Source organism: Rhinolophus sinicus, chromosome 1, assembly GCF_057876585.1.
Source record: "Rhinolophus sinicus isolate RSI-liver-muscle chromosome 1, RSI-T2T, whole genome shotgun sequence".
Taxonomy (NCBI): domain Eukaryota; kingdom Metazoa; phylum Chordata; class Mammalia; order Chiroptera; family Rhinolophidae; genus Rhinolophus; species Rhinolophus sinicus.
In genome coordinates this window covers 10,102,157-10,124,352 of record NC_142501.1, presented here as the reverse complement: position 1 = coordinate 10,124,352, position 22,196 = coordinate 10,102,157, and the positions used below count along the sequence as shown (strand labels likewise).

Below are 22,196 nucleotides of genomic sequence, written 5' to 3'. Positions count from 1 at the left end.
TGCCCAGCGGGTATTGGAGAGAAGATCCGGGTAAAACAGTGAGTGCAAAGGCCCTGGGGTGAGGACCTGTTTGCGGAGCCGCATGGAGGCGAGTGTGGCTGAGTGTTGCTCTGAGTGTGGTGTGAGCTGGGAAGCTGTGGGAGATGGAGGGGGGGGCAACCAGGGGAGGGAGGGGCAGCAGAAGGAAGGAATGGGGGTGGCGCAGCTCAGGGAGGGCTGAGGTGATACTTTGAAGTCAATGGTTAAGAACAAAATAGGACTTCTGGCTTATTCCTTCTCTCATTCTTGGTGAAAAGGGAGTAAAAGGGAGTGATGTCCATTAACACCTGCTTTGCTGAGGGCTTGCTGGGGCCACACCCCCTGGCGGCCTCTGGACACTAACGGAGACAGCTACTAAGTGACTACTGGTGGGGGCGGGGGGGGGTCGCTTATACAGGGTGGAGACATTAGACAAAGGGATGATTCACATCCTGGGCAGTTTGGGAAGGGAAGGCACAAGATTTCACCATGCTACTCAGAAAGGCGCACAAAACTTATGATTTGTTTATTTCTGGAAGTTTCCATTTAATATTTTTGGACTGTCATCATCTGCGGGTAACTGAAACCATGGAAAATGAAACTGTGGACAAAGGGGGCTACTGTAGTGAGTCACGGGTTCAAATTCCTGGCTCACTACATCCTAGCTGTGCAGATTTGAATAGCTAACCATAGCCTAAGTATTTGTCCCACCATAAAAGCAGGTGCAGTAATAGTGCCCGAGCGTCAGGATGGATATTTGTACCAGGGTACCGATGGGACTTTTCTTGGGGACCCAGAATTAGGGTCAAGGCTCACAGCTGAGGACAAGGCATGCTAAGTCCCCACTTTCTAAAGGCAGTTATCTAGGAGCTGCCGGCCTGAGGGCCCTGACCGTGCAGGAACTAAAAGGAGGCAGAAGCACACCCTTGGCACCGCCCCCCACCCACTCCTCCTCGCCCCTGAACCCTGACCACCACGGTGGGCATGCATCCATCTACACTCTGGTTTCAACCACTTGCCACCCATCACCGAATTAATCTTACTCGACACCTGGAGGACACAAAAAACTGAATGACCTGCCCAAGGTCATGGTCAGTACCCGGCAGACCTGGGACTAAACCCCAGGCTGAGCCCTGCGGGCTGGAACTCCTTCCTCAGCAGAGCTGTGTGACGCCATCAAAAGGAGGAATGGGATGCCCAAGAGCTTTTTTTTAAAATCATCTTTAATGTATTTTTAATAATTTTTTGCCTCATTTACCAGATAAATCATCTAAATAAATAGATGCTATACAGTCTCTTACCAATATCAATACAAAAATAAAACCGAGCTCTGCATCCACTCTGGCTCTCCCCAGCACACCCCCCCTCAGAAAAGGCATGTGCAGGGGGTCAACTCGTGCCCAACCCCTCCCAAATACATTCATTTCGTCTGAACAAAGCTCACCGCTCATTCTGTGCAAAGGAAGCGTCCTTGTGCTGAGACCTGGAGGCCAGGCTGGCCACTTATAAAGCAAAAGCTACACCACCTTACAGAAGCATAGCGCCATCCTCCGGCAGGGGAGGAGGAGGAGGTTGGCAATGGGACCCAGGGGGCAATGATCCCGCTCTGCCCGCAGGCTCGGCTGCTGCACTGAGTGGCCTTGCCAGGGGTGCAGAACATTCTCTGTCCGATCCCACAGCAAACAAAAAGTACCGACTGGGGTCTACATTCGAACAGGTGGGGGCTGGGGAGAGGAGAGGCAGGCGGTCCGACGTTTCTAAGCCCCGACCCACCCACGAGTGTACTGGCCTTCCGGGTGGTGGGGGCGTGGGGTAGGAGGTCAGCGTTCGCCATGCCTCCTCTCAGGCCAGGCAGCCCAGCGGGGACACTCAGGGCTGGGAGGAGGCCTGCAAGCCACACGGAACCCCTCCTAGAGGTCTCTGTCCTGGTCAGTGCAGGAAGGGTCCTAAGAGCCACAGCCCTTCCCCCAGGGAGCCGCTCCTGCTGGGTTCAGCCCTCCCTGAGACACAGGCCTGGCTGGTGAGCTGTAAAGGGCTGAGGAAGAGGCGAGAAGTGTTCTGTTGCTGCCGACAGAGAAACAGCTGCCTCATTCCACCAAAGAGCCCTCCAAACCCCAATCCTGCAAATTGCACATGAAAGTGCCCATGAGGCAGGAAGCGTTTTTTTCTGTGTCCCCAGGGGGATAGGGAGTTTGACTTCTATTGGAAGCTGCCAGCCAAGTCCCAAAGCCAGGAGCCAACAGCGTTCATTTAGAGAGAGGCCCCCCTGCCCACCTGGCTCTCCAGCGCCCTCACCTCTGCTGGGAGCCAGGTCCTGGGAGAGTCCCCAACTCCAGCTGCCTGTCCCCTCCCCGGGTCCCACAGGGGCGGGTGGGGCTTCCTGCAGCTGGCCTCCTCTCCCTGACCTACTCCCACTACTCCCATGCAACTCCCCAGGCTAGGGGTGAGTGAAGTCGCCCAGGAGGGGATCGTCCATCCCCCAATGGAAGCACTGAATTGACCCTGGACAGCGAAGGATGAAGGAGGAAGGGGAAAGAGACGGAATTCGGGACTCTTGCCAGCAGGGCACCCAAAACAGAAAGGGGGATGCAGGCTGTCTTTGGTTTGGGAACTGAGAGAGAAGGGGTCTGGGAGAAGAATGGCCTGTCCTTGCCTGGGCAGGGATTCTGCTGACGTCCTCAGGACACAGGGAGTGGGGGGACAGCCCTGGGGGAGGACGGGCGGCAATGGCAAAGGGCAGAGGAAGCCAGCCTTTTACACGTGCTCCCTGGGTGCACCCACAATTGGCTTTTTCTCCCTTACAGAGCTGGGATGGGGGAAGAGTCACTCCTCGTTGCTGGGGGAGCTACTAGTCCACAGGGCAAGTGTGTGCAAACTAGAAAATGAGTGCCCCTTCCTCCTGGCAGACACAGCCCTTTGCCGGGTGCATGGGGCAGGGCTTGTGGACAGCCTGACCCCAGGAAGGCATGGCAGAGGTCCCCCACAGGACAACAAGGCCAGCCCAGCTGCAGTGTCTAGGGTGGGGGGGAGGGGACACGAGGAAGTGTGTCAGGAGCCAAGGCTGCCCTGAGACGGCGGGACACCCCTCCCTCCCTGACCACCCTCACCGATACCCAACATGGCTGAGTTGGAGGGGAAGGCAGAAAAAGAGGGGAGTGGCAAGGGCTGAAAAGTCACCTGAGTCAGAGAACAAGAGCCCCTCAGGGAGGAAGCACAGGGCCCAAGTGCCTCAGAGCCCCGCACATCTGCAGACGCTTGCACACCTGCGGCTGGCCAGGCGAAGCCGCAAAGCCACAGCTGTGTGCGTGGAGCGTTGGAGGCCATCTTGCCCACGGCAGGACTCCTGCCGACAGCTTCCAGCAACCGGTGTTGGGCTAGATTCTGTCACGTCATGGGCCATGCAAGATGGGGTGCATGTGGGGTGCCCGTGGCAAGTTCTTCTGTACTGTGAATCACCCCACATTCAGTCATCTGATCAAGGTCTCTAAACAGGAGGTTTGCAAGGCCCACTGCACATGTCTGCAGACACGAACACACACTCACAAGGGCGGGAGGGGCAGTGTGCATGTGCACACTTGTGTGGCTGAGTGTGCACGCGAGTGCTTCTCATAGGCCCGTGATGGGGGATGAGGTGGACCTCTCAGCAGAAGGGGCTCTGCTGTCAGCCGCTCCCCCTCCCCCCAACCAGGGAAAGGCAGAGACCGCTCTGAAGGCTATCTGACACACAGGACACACCACCCCATCTCCAACTTCCTCCTGCCCCTTCTCTCTGACCCTCACTCCTGATCAAAGGCAGCCTCCAATCCCACCGAAAGCTGGAGTGCAAAGTGAAAAATAAAGACCACTCCCCACAAAAACAGGAAAAGGAAAAATCAACCAGAAAGGCTGGGGGAGGGTTTGGGCCGTCCCATCCTCCTGTATTTCCTAGGACCAGCTGCTGTGTCTCTAGAGAAGAATGGTGATGGAGGTGTCCAGGGGAGAGTGGCTCTGTCCCCATCCTGACGAGGAGATGGTACCCCAACGGACAGAGCAGTGCCAGGCCTCCCCACCCCCAGCCCCAAAACAGACCCTGAGGCCTCTCTGTAAACATCACTCCAGAAAAAAGGGCAGGGTGGCGGGAGACTGTTGGGATCTTCCCCCCATTCCTGCTCCATATTTTTTAAATAAAATAATTATCCCGCTCCCAACCCCTCCCCACCTCTGGAAGTCCCCACCCCAAGCCCAAAAGAAAACAGTTTAAGAAAAGTAAAAATGGTGATTCAGAACTTCCCACTGCGGTCTCGGAAGAAGCCCTCAGCAGCCTGGGCCTCACGGAAGGTGACGGTGATGGAGTTGGCGGTGATATCGGTCACTGTCACTTCACTTGTGGGGAGCGCAGGTGTCCAGGGAGGGGGCCCCTCGGCCAGGTCTGCATCTGCTACAACTGTGGGAGAAAGACAGATGGGTGAGGCCAGGCTTGACAACAAGGTGGGGCAGGTGGGAACAGGTGGCAGCATGCAGACCACTCCCACCCCCTCACACCAGGTCTTCCTCTGAGTGTCCAGCCAGGTCAGAGCCTAGCTCAGGGCCGGACACACAGGAGGTGGTCACATTTATCTTTCTTGGCTGGACCAGAGCTCATCCCGAGCAGGACTACAGAATGGGCTGTGTCTGGGCCGAGTGCCAGGGTCTTTGCAGGCTGTGTAGCCTCAGGAGCACCCCACGCCCTCTTTGAGCATTAGGCCAGCTGGACCTGATGACTCAAGGGACCTTTCCAGCTTTGAGGGTCTCTGGGCCTAGGCCGGGGGGGCTGGGCCACCTTACCCTCCTCTTCGGGGGGCTGCTCAGCAGGCTCCCACTCGCTGGCTGCCTGCAGAACATCCTGAGCTGGTGACTCCTGCAGGAAGAGCTCCCGTCGATGGCTGTGACTCTCCAGGTTGGGCCCGCGGGGCGGGAACTTCTTGCGTGAGAGCCGCAGGTACTTGTGGGCCTTGCGCGGCTTGCGGAGCGGGAAGGGCAGGGTGGGCACCAAGGGGCCCTTGTCCACCAGCTCGGGCGTCCCTGCCTTGACCACCCCCTCGGGGCTCCCGCTGCCGAGTGGGCGTGTCAGAGAGAAGCAGAGCTTCTCCTTGCCCTTGGCCTTGTGGGAGCTCCGCAGGTCCATGCTGTACAGCCGCTGCAGGGGCAAGCCAGGGCACGGCGGGTCAGCCCTGCCCTCCCACCCACTGCCGCGCCTTTGCTCACGCCGTTCCTCCCACCCGAGTGCCCTTACCCATGTTTCATGGCCCAGAGCCAGACATCACCCTACCCCCTGCCCAGTGCAGCCCAGAGAGCCCCCCTGACCAGCCCCAGCCCCAGGCCCGGCCCAGCTCTGCCACTCATCTCAGCCCCACAGCAGCCTCATCTGTGCAGGGGGCTGTCAAGGGCTCGCGCACGGGGGCCGCAGGCATATGCCTTTCATGCCTTTGGGACACAGCAAAGGGCGTACAAGAGGTACGAAGCCAAAACTGACTGACGAAACACAGACCTGGATTTATGAAGCAGATACATTAAGGACTTATTCCTCATCAGAGGAATCGTTCTCACTGAAGGACCCCCATAGCTGAAACGGCCAGCTCGCCAAGGAGATGGTGTGAGGCAGAGGGCTGGGAAGGTTCTTGGGGCAAGTTCACCAAGGGGACGCACAGCACTGGGGGCGCGGGCTCTGCCAGCAGCCCGCAGGCACCCCGGGCCCGTCCAGGGCCCTCTCAGCCCTGAGCTGTGGCCCTCTGTTGATGCCCTGCCTCACTCCTGCCAAAATGGGCTGCAGGGAACATTCTCCCGCCACTCAAGGGCTGGAGTTCTGAAATTTGGGGATTTGTCTTACTGACTTTTGGGGGAAATTTATACAAATTCAAGAAAGATCATTGTGCTAAAATGCTGGGAGGACCTGGCTCCCTCAAGGACAGTACCTGGTACTGCTGCCTGTCACCAGAGGCTAAGAGCGCCTAGGAAGAAAGGGAGTCCATCAGAGGGGACCTGTAGGTCAACTGTCTCAAGTTGGGAGCAAAGATCACATGTGCAGGCTCCGTTCCCCAGTCCTACCTGCCAATGCCCATCTCTGGGTATGGGGTGCGGGTTGTCATGGTGATGGGAGGAGTGCTGAACTGGGAAGGGATTGGGAATATACTGCAATGCTGGGAGGGCTTATCCTATAGTCAGCTTTATCAAAACCCACTCCTTCAGCCTGGCTCGCAGGCCATCACAAGCCCAGGAAACTCTCCCATAATTCTGCCAGTCGCACTCATCTGTCTCCTCTCCACCTCGCCATGAGAGAACCACCGCTACTAACAGGGAGCCAGGAGCACCAGAGGCAGATCTGGGTTTTCATCCAGCTGTGACCCTGGTCAACTGCAGCCTACCTGAGCTTGTTTCCTCATCAGTGAAAGGATGAAGAAACTTTGGTAGCCAGCCTCCAAGAGCGCCCCAACAACAACCGCCTCTGGGATTCACACCCGAGTGTCGTGTCGTGCCCTGCGGGGTGGGACTTCCGCAGCTAGGGCAGGAGAGACACTGTGCTTCCTCCTGGCTCGCTCTCGTGGCCTGCCCACTCTGCGGGAAGCTAGTGGGTGTCCTGTGAGGCCACTCAGCAGCCCTCTGGAGAGGTCCGTGAGGTAAGGAACCATGCTTCCTGTCAACGTCCAGCACGGACACGCCCGGCATGTGAGCAGCGCTCTGGAAGCAGATCATCCAGCCCTAGTCCAGCCTTCAGATGAGCGGATCCCGGGCCGACACCGGGACTGTACCGCAAACTAGAATCACTCAAGAACTAGTTGAAGCACTCCGGAATTCCTGACCCACCGAGACTGTGTGAGATCACGAGTGTTTATTGCTTTCAGGTGCTTAGTTAGGGGGACATTGATTACACAGAAGTAGATGATACCCCTTCCCTAGGAGTATAACTGTGCAGATGAAGTGTGTTCATTTGTGAGGGGCACTGAGCACAGAGCTGAGTATGGAGAAGATGTCTGCCAGGTGCCAGGGACCCAGTTCACACCAAGCCCGTGGGACATGCCCACTGCATGAAGGAAGGCCCATCTATTCTGGCAAAAGCCTCCGGAGATCGATAGGCAAGAGTGGACAGGAGGCTGGACACGCTGCACAAGGACCCAGAAGGCCGACTTGGGCTCCAGTACCCGATGGGCTTCACTAAGGTAAGGAGAGTGGGTATTCCTACCCGATGAGAAAACGCAGGCCCAGAGAAGCTACACATGTCGCACAATTGCCTCAAATCACAGGACTACATCACTTCAGATGCCATCCTCTTTTCAGTGCACAGCAGTGAGGTCAGCAAAGTGCCCCCAAGACCTGGGTAACCAGATGACAGAGTCTAGACCCCACCTGTGGCAGAGGATTGGAAAAGGAGGCCCTGGAGGTTTCTTCTCACCGAAAATAACACGATTCTAGGAAATTCCAAGGCTATGGTTCCAGAATTCCAAGGGTCTCTTTTCCTTGAATTCTAAAATTTCAGGCTCCCATGTTTCCTCAATTCTAAAGTTTTTGTCTCTAAGGAACTCAAATATTACAATTTTGTGCTTTGAGGATTTTGAGCATCAAAGAGGCTCATTTACAAGATTCTAAGCTTTCAAAGTTCCAGGAGCCCATTCACCATATATCCACCCTCCCTCAAACAGCACCTCCCCCGGAGGCTACCTTCCTGGGGCACCAGCCCCATATTCCGACTTTTCCCAACTCCTTCCATTGGACCTTACCCGATAAGTACCCCGCCCACAGCACCCCGGGTGGGGCTGAGGAGGGGGAGTGTTCAGCTCAACTAGCTGTGCCACTGCATGGATGGGGCCAGCTGACGGGATGAGCAAGGGGGCCTGTGGGTGGGCACCAACGCTGGCGGGTTACCTGCAGCAGAAGCCGCTTGGGTTTCGGGCCTCTCTTCCTATACCCCGACGCGCGGTCTCTCTCCTCCCTGAGGTGCAAAGCAGATGGCAGAAGAAAAGGAAACACTGGTGACATTTAAGGGAAAGTAAGGCGCCCGCTCCACCCAGCCCTCTGCTGTCTACAGGAGAGAAGGCACCTTCCACAGGCTACCCCACCCCCATTCTGGAGTCGGGGCTCCTCCTTGTTGCTCTCTTTAGGCCGTAACAACTGGGTCACATATTCAACTCCCAGGGCCTCGGTCTTCCCAGCCAACACAAGGCAAGGGCACAGCCACTGGTCCCAATTGCTGAAGTGGGACTCAGGTGACAACTCCAAAAATATGTGGCTCTTTACTGGGCTCCAGGGTCATGCACAGCTCTGCTCCACACACCACTGGAAACAACCCCACCAAAAACCAATGTAATTCCAGTTTCTACTCTTGTACAGAAACTTGTCAATCAAGTTTGCCTTGAATGTCCCAAGGCAACTGATGAGCATGGGAATGGTTCTTCCCCCCATTTGAGACTATGTGATGGTGGAGAGAACATGCTCCCCTGGTCTGTATTGTCCCGTCAGGGAACAGGAGGAAAACTAGCCCGTACTGAGTCCCTAGGAGATACCAGGCTCTGTGCTGGGGGGCTTCCCCACATCCCAAATGCACAAACACACAGGCACAACCTGGGGAAGCAAACAAAGCCACACACAACACACACCAGAAATCACAACAGACGCCAACAACTGTGCCTGAAGGGATGGGACAGTGCAAAGTCATTTCGCCCTGCCCACTTCACTTCATTCCGTTCACACTTTCTGTGGCCTCACTGCAGAGGCCACGGGGACGGCAGCAGGAATATGGGGGCAGGATTTCGCCCTAACAAGAGAAAACTTCTGAGATGTTCTAAATTAAATTGCAGCGGGCCAGAGAGTGGGAGAAAGAGACAAGGCAGTCAGCCTGTTACTAGCTGGGGGCCAGCTCACAATCCCAATGTGGTGGAGCCTTAAATCAACCTCTGGGCGCCTGTGACACGACCACCAGACACCACCACATCCCGCACACGCATGAGCTTTCAGGACGCCCGCCTATAACCAATCAAAAGCAGTAAATACGCGTATTTCTTCCTTACATGCTCTGCACTGCCCTGCTTCATCTTTTCCCACCCCACCCCCCTTATCTGTAGCCAGTGTAAAATCTTTCAAAACTTACATCTTTCTTCCCCAAAACGTAATGTGTAAAACACGCCGTGCACTCCAGCCTGCAGCCCTGCTGCTGGTGCTTTAGACCGCATGCCCCAGGACCTGGCCCTTTTCTGGCTAGCAGTACGGCCCCACACACCCTTGCTTTCCAAGTCCTTTAGCCATGGAAGTTTTTTTGTTTCCCAGCTTCGTCCCCCCTTACTGGTGGTGTGACCTGAGGCCAGTCTCCAAATCTGAGCTCAGCTAAACCCACGGATCCCGCGAAGCTGCTTCCGCTGTCTTCCTATAGGCAGCAGCTGCCCTCCCTCAATCTCCAGGGCCACTGGAGACCTCCTGGGGGAGACGTGATGAGAAGGGGGTAGGAGGGACAGAGGAAGGGACATCTGGGGGCAATGCACCTGGTGAAGGGCCCTCTCTCCTTATTGGGTCGGCTTCAGCAGACCTGCTGTGGGACCCTGCTGTGGGACCCCAGAAGCAGCATTTGAAAGAAGCATCCAGGGCACTCTGATACCCGCCCCTGGAGGCTCACGGGGACAGACCTCCCAAGCCCTCAAAGCTGAGACTCTTCTCTCAGCACCCACTGCTGGGCGCTAGGATACCCCGGTTCCAGGCCCATGGGAGACAGGCTGGTCACTACCCCTCTCCTGGCCTCAGTGTCCTTTTCTGGAGCTGGTCACCAAGGCTCTCGAGAGGGGCAAGAGCGCTCCCTGGTATGTACGAAAATGGAGGGTAGAAAAGCTAAAGTAATAAAAAGGAAGAAGAAAGAGGGAAGAAAAAGACAGCGGAAGAGGGGGAGGCAACAGAGGGGGGAAGGTAAGGGCCTTGGGGGACAATAATAACAACGATAATGTTTTTGTCATATTTATGTAAGTCACTTATCATCATCGTCACACACTGGACACTGGACAAAGTGCTGCTCTACAGCCTTTACCCTCACAACCACCCTACGAGGGAAGCACTATTACTATCCTCATTTTATAGTTGTGGGAACTGAGCACAGAGAAGTGAAGTAACTCACGCAATGCCCAAGTGTGACACCTTCCGCCACTGGTGAAAATGCTGAGTTCCGGGCTCCAACCTTGGGAGGGTCGGGCCTAGGATTCCAGTGAAGGTCGGCAGGACAGGCCTGGAGCCCAGGCCTCGTGATCTGGGCTTCTAATCTGCAGCCCTCTGCCCCCCTCGCTGCCTGTAAACTGGGAGGGGTCGGGCAAGGAGAGGGAGGTGGGGGCATCCACTCCGTGTGGTCCTTACCAACCCAGGGCCTGGTTTCTGTCAGCCCTGCACCCGCTGACCATTTCTGTCCAGGGCTGTAGGGCAGAGGCTGCCACACGGTTGTGGCCCCAGCAAGCCCTCGGGGCCTCTCAGCCCCTCCTGGTGTGCAGGGACTCCCCAGGAGGGCCTCCTTGCCAGCCCCCTTCCCAGTCTCTTTAAAACCCTGCAAAGCAGGTGTTAATGGCCATCACTCCCTTTGCACCAAGCCTGAGAGGAGTAAGCCAGAAGTCAAGCTGTGGGTCTGTACAAGTCTCTGAGCTCCTAATTTGTTCCTTAACGATTGACTTTTCTGACTCAGTCAAAATATCACCCCAATCCTCTACCAGGACATACTGAGCCCTCCCTGAGCTGCGCCACCCCCATCTTCCTTCTGCTGCCCCTCCCTCCCCTGGCTGCCCCCCCCCCCCATCTCCCACAGCTTCCCAGCTCACACCACACTCAGAACCACACTCAGCCACACTCACCTCCATGTTGCTCCGCAAACAGGTCCTCACCCCAGGGCCTTTGCACTCACTGTGCTTTACCCGGATGATCTCTCAAATACCCACTAGGCTCATTTCCTCACTTCATTCAGGTCTTTGGTCAAACACCACCACCTACCATCCAGGTCACCAGCACTCCCACCCATCCCTCTCCCTGTCCCCTACCCTGTCTGAGCAGTGAGCACAGCTGATACGTGTTTACTAGTGTGCTTTCTATAGCGTTGCTCTGCCCTGGGAGGGGAGCCACATGAGTGTAGGGACGTTGGTTGGTTTTGTTCCTGCTGTGTCCCCAGCACCTAGAACAGTGCCTGGCAGATATCAGGACCTCAATCAAGACTCGCTGAACAAATCAAAGGATGACTAGCTGACCCCTAATTCCCATCAGAAGATACTCACACGTGTGTGCCCATACTCACAGGTTTACAAAGTGCTTTCAAATTCCTTTGCTCCCCATGAAAGCCCCAAAAGGCCAGCATGTTATCCCCATTTCCCAGATGGGGAAGCTGAGGCCCAGACAGGGAAAGGCCATGCCTGACACCTCACAGCTGCTGAGTGGCAGAGCCGGATTAGGATTCTAGTCCAGGCCTTTGACGCCTGCCCAGTGCTCTCCTTACCACATTCCAGAACATTCCGCAGGATTCTTCCAGGGTCACAACCCTTTTAGTCAAGGCACCACCAAGTACTGGGGAACCAGAAAGAAGCTGTGGGGGCAGGGACACCCTCACTTTTAAAGGAAGGAACAGTGGGAACTGGTCTTTGCATCTGCAGCAGGAGACCTCCTGGGGAGAAGTGGTGAGAAGGGCGGGAGTGGCAGAGGAAGGGCACTGATGCAGAGTCAGGAGCCCCACACTGAGTCCTGGTTGGGCGACTTCCCAGCTGTGAGGCAAGTCCCTCGGCTCCCCATCTGTCAGATGAGACCCTCGTCCCTGTCGCAGGACGTTACAGTCAGTGGCCAAGGGAAAACATTTTAGGAAATGGTCCGCACTCTAGAGGTCGGTGGTTGGGGAGTTGCTACAGGATGTGGGCTGCCTGCTGGCAGGAGGGCAGCAATGCTGAGCTCACACGCAGAAGGGAATCTGCTCAAAGGGCCCCACACCAGGAGAAAAGACATGTCAAAGGCTCCCTGCTGAGTGCCCTCATGGCCACTGGACAAGCTACCAATGACTAACCAACCTGTGAATCGCAGCTGAGCAAGGGCAAATGTGGGCGACTGAGGCCCAGGCTGCGTTGCCCAGCCACTGGGCTAGGAGCGGGCCAGGTGGGTGGACCAGAACTCAGCCAACCTGGCTCCAAAGCCACAGCCCCTCCTGGGCCTTTCCTGAGCATCATCAGACTCACCTTCTCCTGCTGAGGGACTCTCCAAGGAGCACGTCGCTGGTCTGCCCCCAAGGGCATGCCTGGACATTACTAATACTGCTGCCCATCACACATAGCGCATCGCTATGACGCATTTTTACCTTCTTCGCCGCAACTGCAACCCTACCTTACAGGGAAGTTGCGGCGGGAGTTATTGGGGTGGCCCAGTTTACAGCAGAGAGCACGAGGCCTGGGGAGGGGAAGGAAGTAGCCCACATCACTCGGCAACAGGAAAGGGACCAGGGGCCTTGGCTACCCTGGACCTGGTGCCCACCACCTTCCCCCAGCTGCAGACTAGACCCCGGCCGCCCATGCTCCCTGTTCAGAGCCAAGCCAGCAGCAGACTCCCTGGGAAACCTCCGAGCCTGCCTGTCACCCAGCCCCGTGGCAGGCTGAGCCCCTTACTTCTCTTCATAGGCCATGACCAGGCGGGGGTCCAGGATGTGCTCTTCTGGCTCCCACGTGCTGTACCTGGGAGAGAAACTCGAGGTCAGAGCTGCCCTGCTCCCCCCAGCACTCACAGTGGCCACAGCTGCTCCACCAGGGCCCATTGTCTGCAGCCTCTCCCCCCTTTCTGGTACAAGAAACTGTCACCGAGTCCAAGGAGCTGTTCCTGACCACCCAGACTAGGCTAGGAGCCTCCTGGGGGGCTTCAACACCAGAACTCCCCTCATTCTGAGCAAAGATCACACCACCCTATAAATGTGTCCCCATGTTCACCTCAGGAGCACGGGGTGCCTGGAAGAGGGCAGGGCCTCTAAGTCCGAGAATCCCTTCCTCGAAGAGGCAAGTGTGTGGCAACGAGCAGGGGCTCTGAGCCCTATTGCCTGGGTTCAAATCCCAGCTCTGCCCTTGCCAGCTGGAGGACTCTGAACAGTTTACTTAATGTCTCTGTGCCTCAATTTCCCCTTGGGTAAAAGACTCGTGTGCTGATTTAATGCATGCATGTGTCCAAGTGTTTAGAGCAGTGCCTGGCACACAGGTAGAGCTCTGTGCAGAGTGCTGTTCCGTCCCTCCCCTCCTCAAAGCCCAGCCCCAGCACAGCCTTCACTGCTCGGGCTGTGGTGCTCCCTCCCTCCTTGGCACACATCTGTGCCATCATGGCCAGGTTGGAAGTGCCCTTGTATCAGGGCCGGGCACACAGAGGATTTAGTAAGTGTCCAGTGACAGGAGGGCGCAGCGGTCCCATGGCAGGCCCCCTTGGTGTTTCCCCAGGGGATCGTCTACCACTCCCAGACCACAGAGCATCCTCTAGAGGACAGACCTGGGCTGAGCCAGCTTAGCATTTCCAGAGCTCGGCCATCCTTGTTCTACCTGCCCTGTCATTCACTTACTATTTGCCTTAACGCAGCTCACTTTTTAGTTCATATAATTGTATTTTAAAAGCAGACTGTGTATGACTTTCCCACAAGGAGGAAAACCAGCATCACTCACCATAAACAGATGCTAGTGCATAAAAATTACAAAATTGAAAACAAATACGTGTGTGTGTATATGTGCATGCACACAAATGTAAAATTACATACAAACACACAATTTCGCCTGCATGTGCACATGTATATGCACCAACAAAACCAAAGCAATGGACTATGATTCTGGCCAAGGCTGCAGCTCTGATGGCTAAGAAGGGCGGTGAGCAGGGAGTAGGGAGATGTTAGGAGGCAGAAAGGTTGGGCAGAGCCCCAAGCCCGATGGCCTCCAAACCAGCTGAGCTAAAACCTTCATCTCAAACTGTCTTGGGACTGTGAAGCCTAACTAACAGCGGCCCAATCTAGACTGAACAACGAGCTGCCCCAGGACTGAATCCTCTCTTCCTCCCGCCACTGACACTGCAGCACATCTACTCCGTGAAGATGACGTGTTGGGCTCTGTAAACTCAGCAATGAAGGGCCATGCCCTTAGGACCTTATGGCCCCTCCCCAAATGCCACATGCCCAGCCTGAGCAGGCACAGTCACACCCCTCTTCCCTTGCACATGCTGTGCTTTCCTCCCTCCAGCGATCTCCTACTCATCCTTTAAGAGCCAGGTCCTTGTAGCTTTCCCTGACACCCTCTCCCAGCAGGATGAACTCTCCCCTCTATGACCTTCCTGTTGCACTTGGCACCTGCCACGATTACTGATGAATCCAGCTGGCATCCTGGTGGGCAGATGGTAACCCCTCTCCAGAACGCCTAGCCCAGGCAGGACCCCCGGGTGCTCCGGGAATAGTTCTAGAAGCCACTGCAGAGTTTCACTCACTCTGAAGCAAAGGTGAAAGTGAAACTGGGTTTGTTTGTTTTTTTATAGTCTGGGTAAAGCCCCAACTATGAGCAACCAGAGGCTGGCAGAGACTCCAAACCCTCCTCCCCCAAAACGAAGCTTGAGTTTCCTCTACTGGAGGAAACTATACAAGAAAAGGGGAATTTTGTGTTCTTCCGTCTGCTGCCTCACCCTCCCTCTTTCTCTAGCTGTTAAAATGTCTCTACCTTGCTCTGCCCTACCCACCGTCCTGCCCATTTTTTGTTGATGTAGCTGCTGTGTGGTTCCTGGCAAGTCCCTACACTTCTCTGGACCCCAGTTCCCTTATCTTAGCATCACCAGCACCACCACAGTTAACAGCAAGGAGGGAGAGCAGACTAAGGAGCCATCCTTTCCTCCTAACACCTTTATGAGGTAGGTGGCCCCATTTCACAGATGAAGACACTGAGGCACAGAGGGTAAGCATCTTGTCAAGGCCACTGAGCCAGCGAGTGGCCAGTCTGTGGTTGGAACTTAGTTGAATCTCCACCACTCTCTACCTGCTGGTCCCTCACATGTCACCGTATCTGGCTCCCCACAGGGCTGGGACGTCTTAGGAGAGGGGCACTGCCTGATTGACTAGTCCTCAGTGTCTGATCAGCAGCCGGGCACACAGTGGGTGCACAGAAAGGGTCGGCAGACGCAGAGGGGACTGTTACTGGCCTGGGGCATCCAACCGCGGGATCTGAGGTAACAGCAGAGTCAGACTTGGCAGCTGGAGGCCTGGCCCTGTTCCGTACTAGGGGAGGTCAAGAGAAGGTGGACTGCACAAATTGTCTAACATCCTGGGTTCCCCTAAAATGGAGGCCAGTAGCGCCCCTCTGCAGAGCGGGCATCCAGGCCACAGGGATGGCAAACCCGCTTCGGGAACAGCCGGACACAAAGATAGAAGCGCGCAGGCAGCAGGGTCCACAGCCTGGGCGAAATCAGGGGGCGAGGTGGGGAGTGCAAAAGGAACAGACGTCGGCTGATCGGCTAGAGCGCCTGGTGGGAACTGGAGGGCCCACTCTGCCCGGCCAGCTCGCCCCGCCCCTCTACCGGTTGCCGGGGCGCAGCGCACGCGCACGCAAGGCGGGCGCGTGCACAGGATTAGCAGGCCAACCAATCCGGGGGCGGGGGCGGGGACGACGCGCGCCGACTGAGAGGTAAACACGGCCACGTGACCGACAGCCCCGCCCCCGGGACGGGTAAACAGGCGCCCCGCCGCTGCCTGAGCTAGGTCCGCGCAGGCTTCAGTCCTGCAGGGCCCGCCTCAGCCCCCCCATTCTAATTTAAAACCGTCCCAAATGAGAACAGGGCTCGGGGCAAGCCTGCAGAGTGGCCTCCGTTTACCCATCCGTGAAGCGGGGCTATCAATAGTCCGTGTTTTAGGGTTGATGTTCTGACTAGATGTGTTAAGCCATGTGAAGCACTTAGTTTAATGTGGCACATGGTAAAAGCAAATAAGCGTTAAATGAATTTCAAAAGTCCAGACAGTGCAAAAAACCTGTCAGGGCTCCAATCCTGGACTCTGCTGCTGCTCCCCAAACCTAGTCTTAGAGGAGAAAGAGGAGAAAGAAGTACCCCCTCTGCCGCTGGTACTGCTATGAACCTCTCTTCTTGTCACAGGCAGGCTTGGCAGGGCCGCGTGAGGCTAGGGCCTCATTTTACAGGTGGGCAGATGGAGGTGCAGAGAGGTTGGGGGCTTTGCCCTGGGTCACACAGTGGATAAACATATACGGCAGGGTTCAAAGGCAGCCTGGTCTGGCTCCACAGCCTGAGCACTTCCTACTGAACTGGCATGAGATGCTCAGTCACCCTTGCCGGAGCTAGCTGTGTTATCAAAGGGGCTAGACCTCCAAGTGCTGGGGTCAGATGGCCTGCGGTTCACATCCTCCCAGCTATATGACCCTGGGCAAGGACTCTGCTGAGGGCTTCTGTCTCCCCATCTGTAAAATAGCTTGTCATGAGTCAATTGAATTAAACGGGCCAATCCCTGACCATGGGGGCTTACAAGGGGCTTACTGATTGGCAACCTGGTTATTGCTGTGCCACTGACAATATCATTACTAAAGCTCCATGGAGGTGGTCCTCCCCAGAAGATGCGGTAGCATTCACAAGTGGGAAAGGACAGAAGGAACGTGGTCCCAAAGGGGGAACAGCAGTCCTGGGCAGGTGGAGATGACAGTGGGGTGTCTGAGGTCTCTGTGGGGCTGAGGGCACCTGTAGCTGATGATTAAACATCCTCTGTCCCATGCCCCCAACCCCTCCCTGTGCCATTTGCTGTACCTTCCAGGACAAGCAAGATAGCTCCTCTGCCCCACCTGCTGGGGAGGAAGGGCAGTCATTTGTCTGCTACTTGGAGGAAAATAGGCAAACATATAAAGGCTTAACAGGCGCCTGGCACAGAACGAGTGTTTCTGTTAATCATGGTTTTTGTTAGTGTAAGCCTCCCTGGGCAAGGGCCAGGAGGGGGCTGGGGAGCAAGAGAACCTGACTCCCTTCCCCACTGAGGTGGGCTCTGCCCTAGCCAAGGCTCCCAGGCCTGCAGGGAACAGGCCTGTCCAACTCCCCACCCTCTTTCTCAGCCTCTGTCCCGAGTCAAGCCCCCTGAGGAGGGGAGATTGAAGACCAAGTGGGTTACAAAGGAGTCCTGGCTCTCCTGCCTCTTCCTCTAACTGAAGCTCCGTTTTTCTGCAAATGAAGTGGAATGACACAGTGGATGGCATGAAGTGGGGATCACACTGCACGAGGTTGGCAGTTATACTCTTGTAATGACCGCTCCTCTCTGGGCCTCAGTTTCCTCATCTGAGGACTGATCTAAATGATTTCTAGGTCACTTTGAGCTCCTGTTAGGAATGGACTCCCCCAGGTCCCTTTCCTGGCTGGGGGGGGGGCACCTAGAAGCCGACATGTCTAACTCTATTAATAGCAAACATTTACTAAGTACTTGGTCGGCTGAGAATGCACCAGGTACTTTCTAGCCATCATCGAACCTTCACGACGTTGTGATGGAGGCTTTATTATTCCTGTTTGGAAATGAGGAAGCAGAGGTCCCACCATCTTGGGGACCTGCCTAAGGACTCACAGCTGTCCAGCTGTGAGCCAGGCCAGGAACCCAGGACCAAAGTGTGGGGGAGCCAGAGGTGCCCCCAGTCATCTGACCAAACAAGGTTCCCAGGCCCTCTTGGGTAGGGGAGAGGAGCCATGAAAGGTAGTCATGAGGGCCCCTCTGGCGGTCTCAGCATGTTAAGAAACAAGAGGGCCCCAGGATTCAGGCCAGCAGAAACATACAGGGGCTACGCCTGGAGTGCTAGGTCCCTCCCTGCTGATGGAAGCTCTGATGGGCAGACATATTCATTTGGGATTAATAAAAGTGGAGAAGGAACTTTTAATTGATAAGTACCTCTGTTTAGAGAAGAAAATCTTTCAAAAGATGGAGTCTACAGAGGAGGAAAAATTGCCAACAGAGCCTTGTAGGCCCTCAAGCTGGGACCACACTCCAACACAATGCGTTCTGGTGTAGAAGCTAAGGGGAAGCGAGTGCCCAGGGAGCCAATGCGCCTGTGGCCTGCCCTGGGCATCTTCCTTTTCTAGCTCTCCCACACTCTTACTGTGGGAGTAAGTGGCCCCTTCACCCAGGCCAGAAGTTCACCTCTCGTCTGCCCAGTGGAGGAAGGGACCCTCCTTCAGTCCCCAGATATTTGGGAAGGAGCAGCAGGTGCAGGAGGAATGGATAAACGCATCATCTGGTTGGCCAGCCACCAACCCCAATCATCAGGATGCCTGCAGGTCACTCTGACCATGTGCCCAAACCTTTCACCCCCACAAGGTGAAGGAGCACGTGAGGGGAGAGCAGGGTCTGGACTATTGAACCCATTTTACATAGAGGGAAGACGAGGCAGCATAGGCCTTCTTTGCCTCTGCCATCTCTCCCCACCATGCCCCTAAGATGCTCCCAGAATCCAATACCAGGTCAGCCCCCCACCACCAGGAAGCCAGCAGAAAGCCCCTGGCACAGACACAGAGGCTCCCGGCAAAGGGGGATTCCAGGAGTCAATCTCTAGGAGGCAGGGCAGGGAGGTGGGGCGCCCATAAACCAATGGGGAGGCCCCACGACCTGCCGGCAGGTGATTGGTTGGTATGAAGGTTCCTGATTGGGCCTCCACAGGAGAGGTGGAGCCGACTGTGAGAGGTCCTAGACCCAGCTCCCACCCTCCAACTCTGAGGGAGGAGGTACAGATGAGATACCTGAAAATAGGGGTGCTTAGTTCAACTCTGCTTCCATTTGCTGTGTGACCTCAGCAAGCTGCATACCTTCTCTGAGCCTGTTTTTCTCATCTTTAGAGACCACCACCCCACCTGTCTCACAAGGCTGTATGGGACCCTGCTCTGCAGACTGGAGAGAGCGACCCAAAGACTAGGTGGGTTCAGGCTCTGTCCCTAGTTCTATGGCACTGAGGACTCATGCCCCACTCGCTAGACTTGTCTCACCCAGCACCACAAACCCCTCCCCAGCACTGCACTTGCTGTGGCTTGGGACACCCTCCCGTCCCGTCCCGTTTCCCCCACCTCCCACGCCCGGCCAACAGCCACCTCTGAAGCCAGGAGGCTGGGACTTCACCTCCCGGGTACCAGGAAAAGCCAGGAGGGGAGGGGAGGGGAAGCTCCAACTAGAAGATGCAGCTCAACCTGGAGGGGAGCAGGTGAGAAGGAAAGCTGGGTCCCACCCTGACCATCATGTGCTCCAAACCCTCAGCTGGCAGAGGGGCAACTGAGCCAGAGAAGATGATTTAATAAAGGCCCGCCGGCCAATTACTAAAGCAGCTAGAGCTAAAAAGCTAGGCAGGAGAGAGGGCAAAAGGTGGATGGAAGGATGTACAGGCAGGCAGACACACACACAAAGGACCTTACTTTGGGGGCCATCCTTTCCACTTCACCAGATATTCGACTTTACCCTGGGAAGAAAGAGAAGCAGACAGTGATATACACAGTGAGACGACTGCTCGCAGGACAGGAAGGCCCAATCCCCTCTGCAGACAGACGTCCCCCAACACACACACAGACCAGGGAACCTCCCCGCCAGATCCACACCAACCCAGAGACGTCCCCCAAACTTTGGTTGCTGCATGACCACCTAGACCACCCTGCCTACTAGAGCACCGGAGTGTATATGGCCCCAAACACCTCTGGACTCCTGTGACAGAAGTTCAGCTCATGTCACACATGGGGAAACTGAGACCACATGGGGGCATGCGTCACCAAAGACCCAGTGTCCAGAGTCCCAGGGCTAAGACCTTCCTTTTTAGGTCAGAAGACTCTCCAAATTGTAGAAAATTCCTCGCTTGAGTGTCCCTACGGCTCTAGTCCCACCAGCCCCCTCCCTGGGAGAGGCTGCCTTTGGCCCAGAGGTGACAGGCTAATGATTTTGGTACTCTCAACTCAAAAGATCCTGGCAGGACCCCTAAGAAGGCTGACAGTCGCCACCTTCAGAAATGATGGTCACCCCTCCAGTAGTTAGAAAATAGAGCCAGGCCCCTCCCTTCCTCACAGCTGACAGGAGCTTTTAAAAGCTTCTAGTCCAACCCCATCCAGTGGGGGAAACCCCTCCATCCTGGAACTTTGAGATCAGGATACGTCACCTCTTCAAAGAGGCCCGTCCTGGCCGCCCTTTCTAATGCCATCCCCCCCACACACACACCTCACAGTTCTTTCTGCACAGTACACAGCCCCACTGGAAGGCATCTGTATTTATTTCCTCACTCATTACGTGTCTCCTCTGCCAGAATGCCAGCTCCTCCAGGGAAGAGGCATATCCCTCCCTGGGGCTTAGAACGGTGCCTGGTACACAACAGATCCTCACTAAATTCATTTTGAATGAATGGCTGAAGGAATGATACCCCTCAGTCTCTGGCACTACCCCTCAGGCCCCGCCTAGAAGGGGGATAATCACTGAACCTGCTTGGGTTACACTGCATGGAAAGCACTGGGCTCTGTGGAATAAATTAAAACTCTGGAGGGTGGGAGAAGAGGAGGGGCAGCCCCAACATGAAGACAGAGTTCAAACCCACTGAGTTGCAGAAGAAAAGACACTCATGGCCCATCTTGACCTTGACCTTCGGACCAAGGTGCCAGAACTGAATTTTTTTCTCTCCAAAGAAGATGAGCTGGCAATTAGCCAACTTGAGCTCCTGCGCTACTTCCATCTCTAACTTGTCGTGTGACCTTGACCAGGTCACTTCCCCTACCTGGGCCTCAGTTTCTGCCTCTGTCAAATGAGAAGCACTGACCTCTAAGCTGGCTGGGGCCTCCTGAGGGGCTTCAGGGAGGAGGTGTGGAAAAGGACGGTGGTTAGTGCCAGGAGAGGAACTTTCCCCAAGGACTTCCATCCCCAACCTCCAGTCTGGGGCGAGCCCACTCTGCATACACATGCACAGGAAGTGGGGACCGCCAAAACCCAGCCCGGAGGCGCAGGGACCCGAACCCAGCGAACCCTCCTGAAATTGCAGGGTGTACGTTTTGGAGGCGAAGTCGAAGGGGGAGGAGTTTCGGGGATGCCGAAGCGATGTAGGCGGCTTCACTGAGCCAAGCCGGGCGGGGCTGAGTTGGGGTTGGGAAAGCGGAGGGGTGTGCACTGGAAGAGAGGGAGAAAGATGGAGGTGGGGGTGTAGAAAGGATCGGAAAAGGTCGAAGTCCAGCAGTTAGACTTCTGAGGCAGGAAGCTGTTCCAAAGCTCCGCCTCCAACTTCAAAGGTCTTGGTACCAAGAGTCTAGAGTGCTGAGTTCGAGACCCAGCTTCGACGTTAACACACTAGGGAAACCGTTTCCTGAACTTGGGCCTCAGTCTCCCCATATTTAGGATTAGGGGAGGGTGAGGGACGATGGCGTTTAGGATCCCTACAGACTGATCCAAATCTCCAGCTCCGGCGCACTCAGCTGCCTCCAGCATCCCGGGGCGACAACTTTTATTCTACTCAACCTACAAGGTGGCGGGGGAAACTGAGGCACGGGTTGGGGAGACGAGCCCAACAGCGTGGGGCTGCCTGGGCCCCCTGCCCCACTTCCCCCTTCGTCCCCAGCGTGGAGGGGACGGTGTTGGGAACCGGCGGAGACCCCAGAGGGGTCTTGGGAGCCGCCCCCCGGCAGCCTCACCTTCCGCACGCGCTTCTTCCGGATGCTCTCCACGGCGAACACCTGCTCGCCGATGGCTGACAGCTCCATGCGGGGCGGCGGGTCAGCGGGCCCCGGGCCGGGCCGGGCCAAGCCGGGGGCGGAGCTGCGGGGCCGCGGCTGCGGCGCGCGATGCTAGGGCCGGCGGGGTCCCCGTCACCCTCGCCCGGGCGCGCACGCGCACGCGCACGCGCGCACACCCCCCCGTGCTCCCTCACGCCGCCGACGTTCCATTTTTGAACCTGCGCAACGTTTTCCTCCGCGCGAGCGAGCGAGCGAGGGCGCGGGGAGTGGGCGGGGCGGGGGCTCGGCTCGCGCCCGGCAGGTCCCGCCCCTCCCTCCTAGCCCTCCCTCCGCCGGCCCCGCCCTCGCTGGAGCCCCGCCCCGTCGGGGCCCCGTACCGCCCCGCTCCGGAGCCAGGGGCCGCGAGCCGCACACCCAGCCGCGGGCCCGCGGAACTTATTTGGCGCGGGCGCCGTTCGGCTCCGGGGCGGGACGAAATCCTAACACCCACACGCGTTTCTTAAAATCCTCCCGTTGACTCTGATGGGCCG

General features: G+C 56.5%; 1 protein-coding gene across 3 annotated transcripts; it reads right to left on the bottom strand.

Annotated features, from left to right (window-relative positions):
* Positions 1–1,223: 1,223 nt before the first annotated feature.
* On the bottom strand, positions 1,224–21,940 carry CBX7 (chromobox 7). Of its 3 annotated transcripts, none has more exons than XM_019734487.3 (6): positions 21,625–21,937; positions 19,387–19,430; positions 12,621–12,686; positions 7,894–7,960; positions 4,822–5,173; positions 1,224–4,441 (listed from the first exon to the last, which is right to left on the bottom strand). In XM_019734487.3, exons 1-6 carry the CDS (start codon positions 21,691–21,693, stop codon positions 4,278–4,280), a joined length of 762 nt encoding a protein of 253 aa, XP_019590046.1. In that variant the 5' UTR covers positions 21,694–21,937; the 3' UTR covers positions 1,224–4,277. The 3 variants fall into 3 exon arrangements, with proteins under 3 accessions (XP_019590046.1, XP_019590047.1, XP_088652526.1); XM_019734488.3 differs by having other exon boundaries at positions 4,822–4,894; XM_088796400.1 differs by lacking the exon at positions 12,621–12,686 and having other exon boundaries at positions 21,625–21,940.
* Positions 21,941–22,196: the final 256 nt, after the last annotated feature.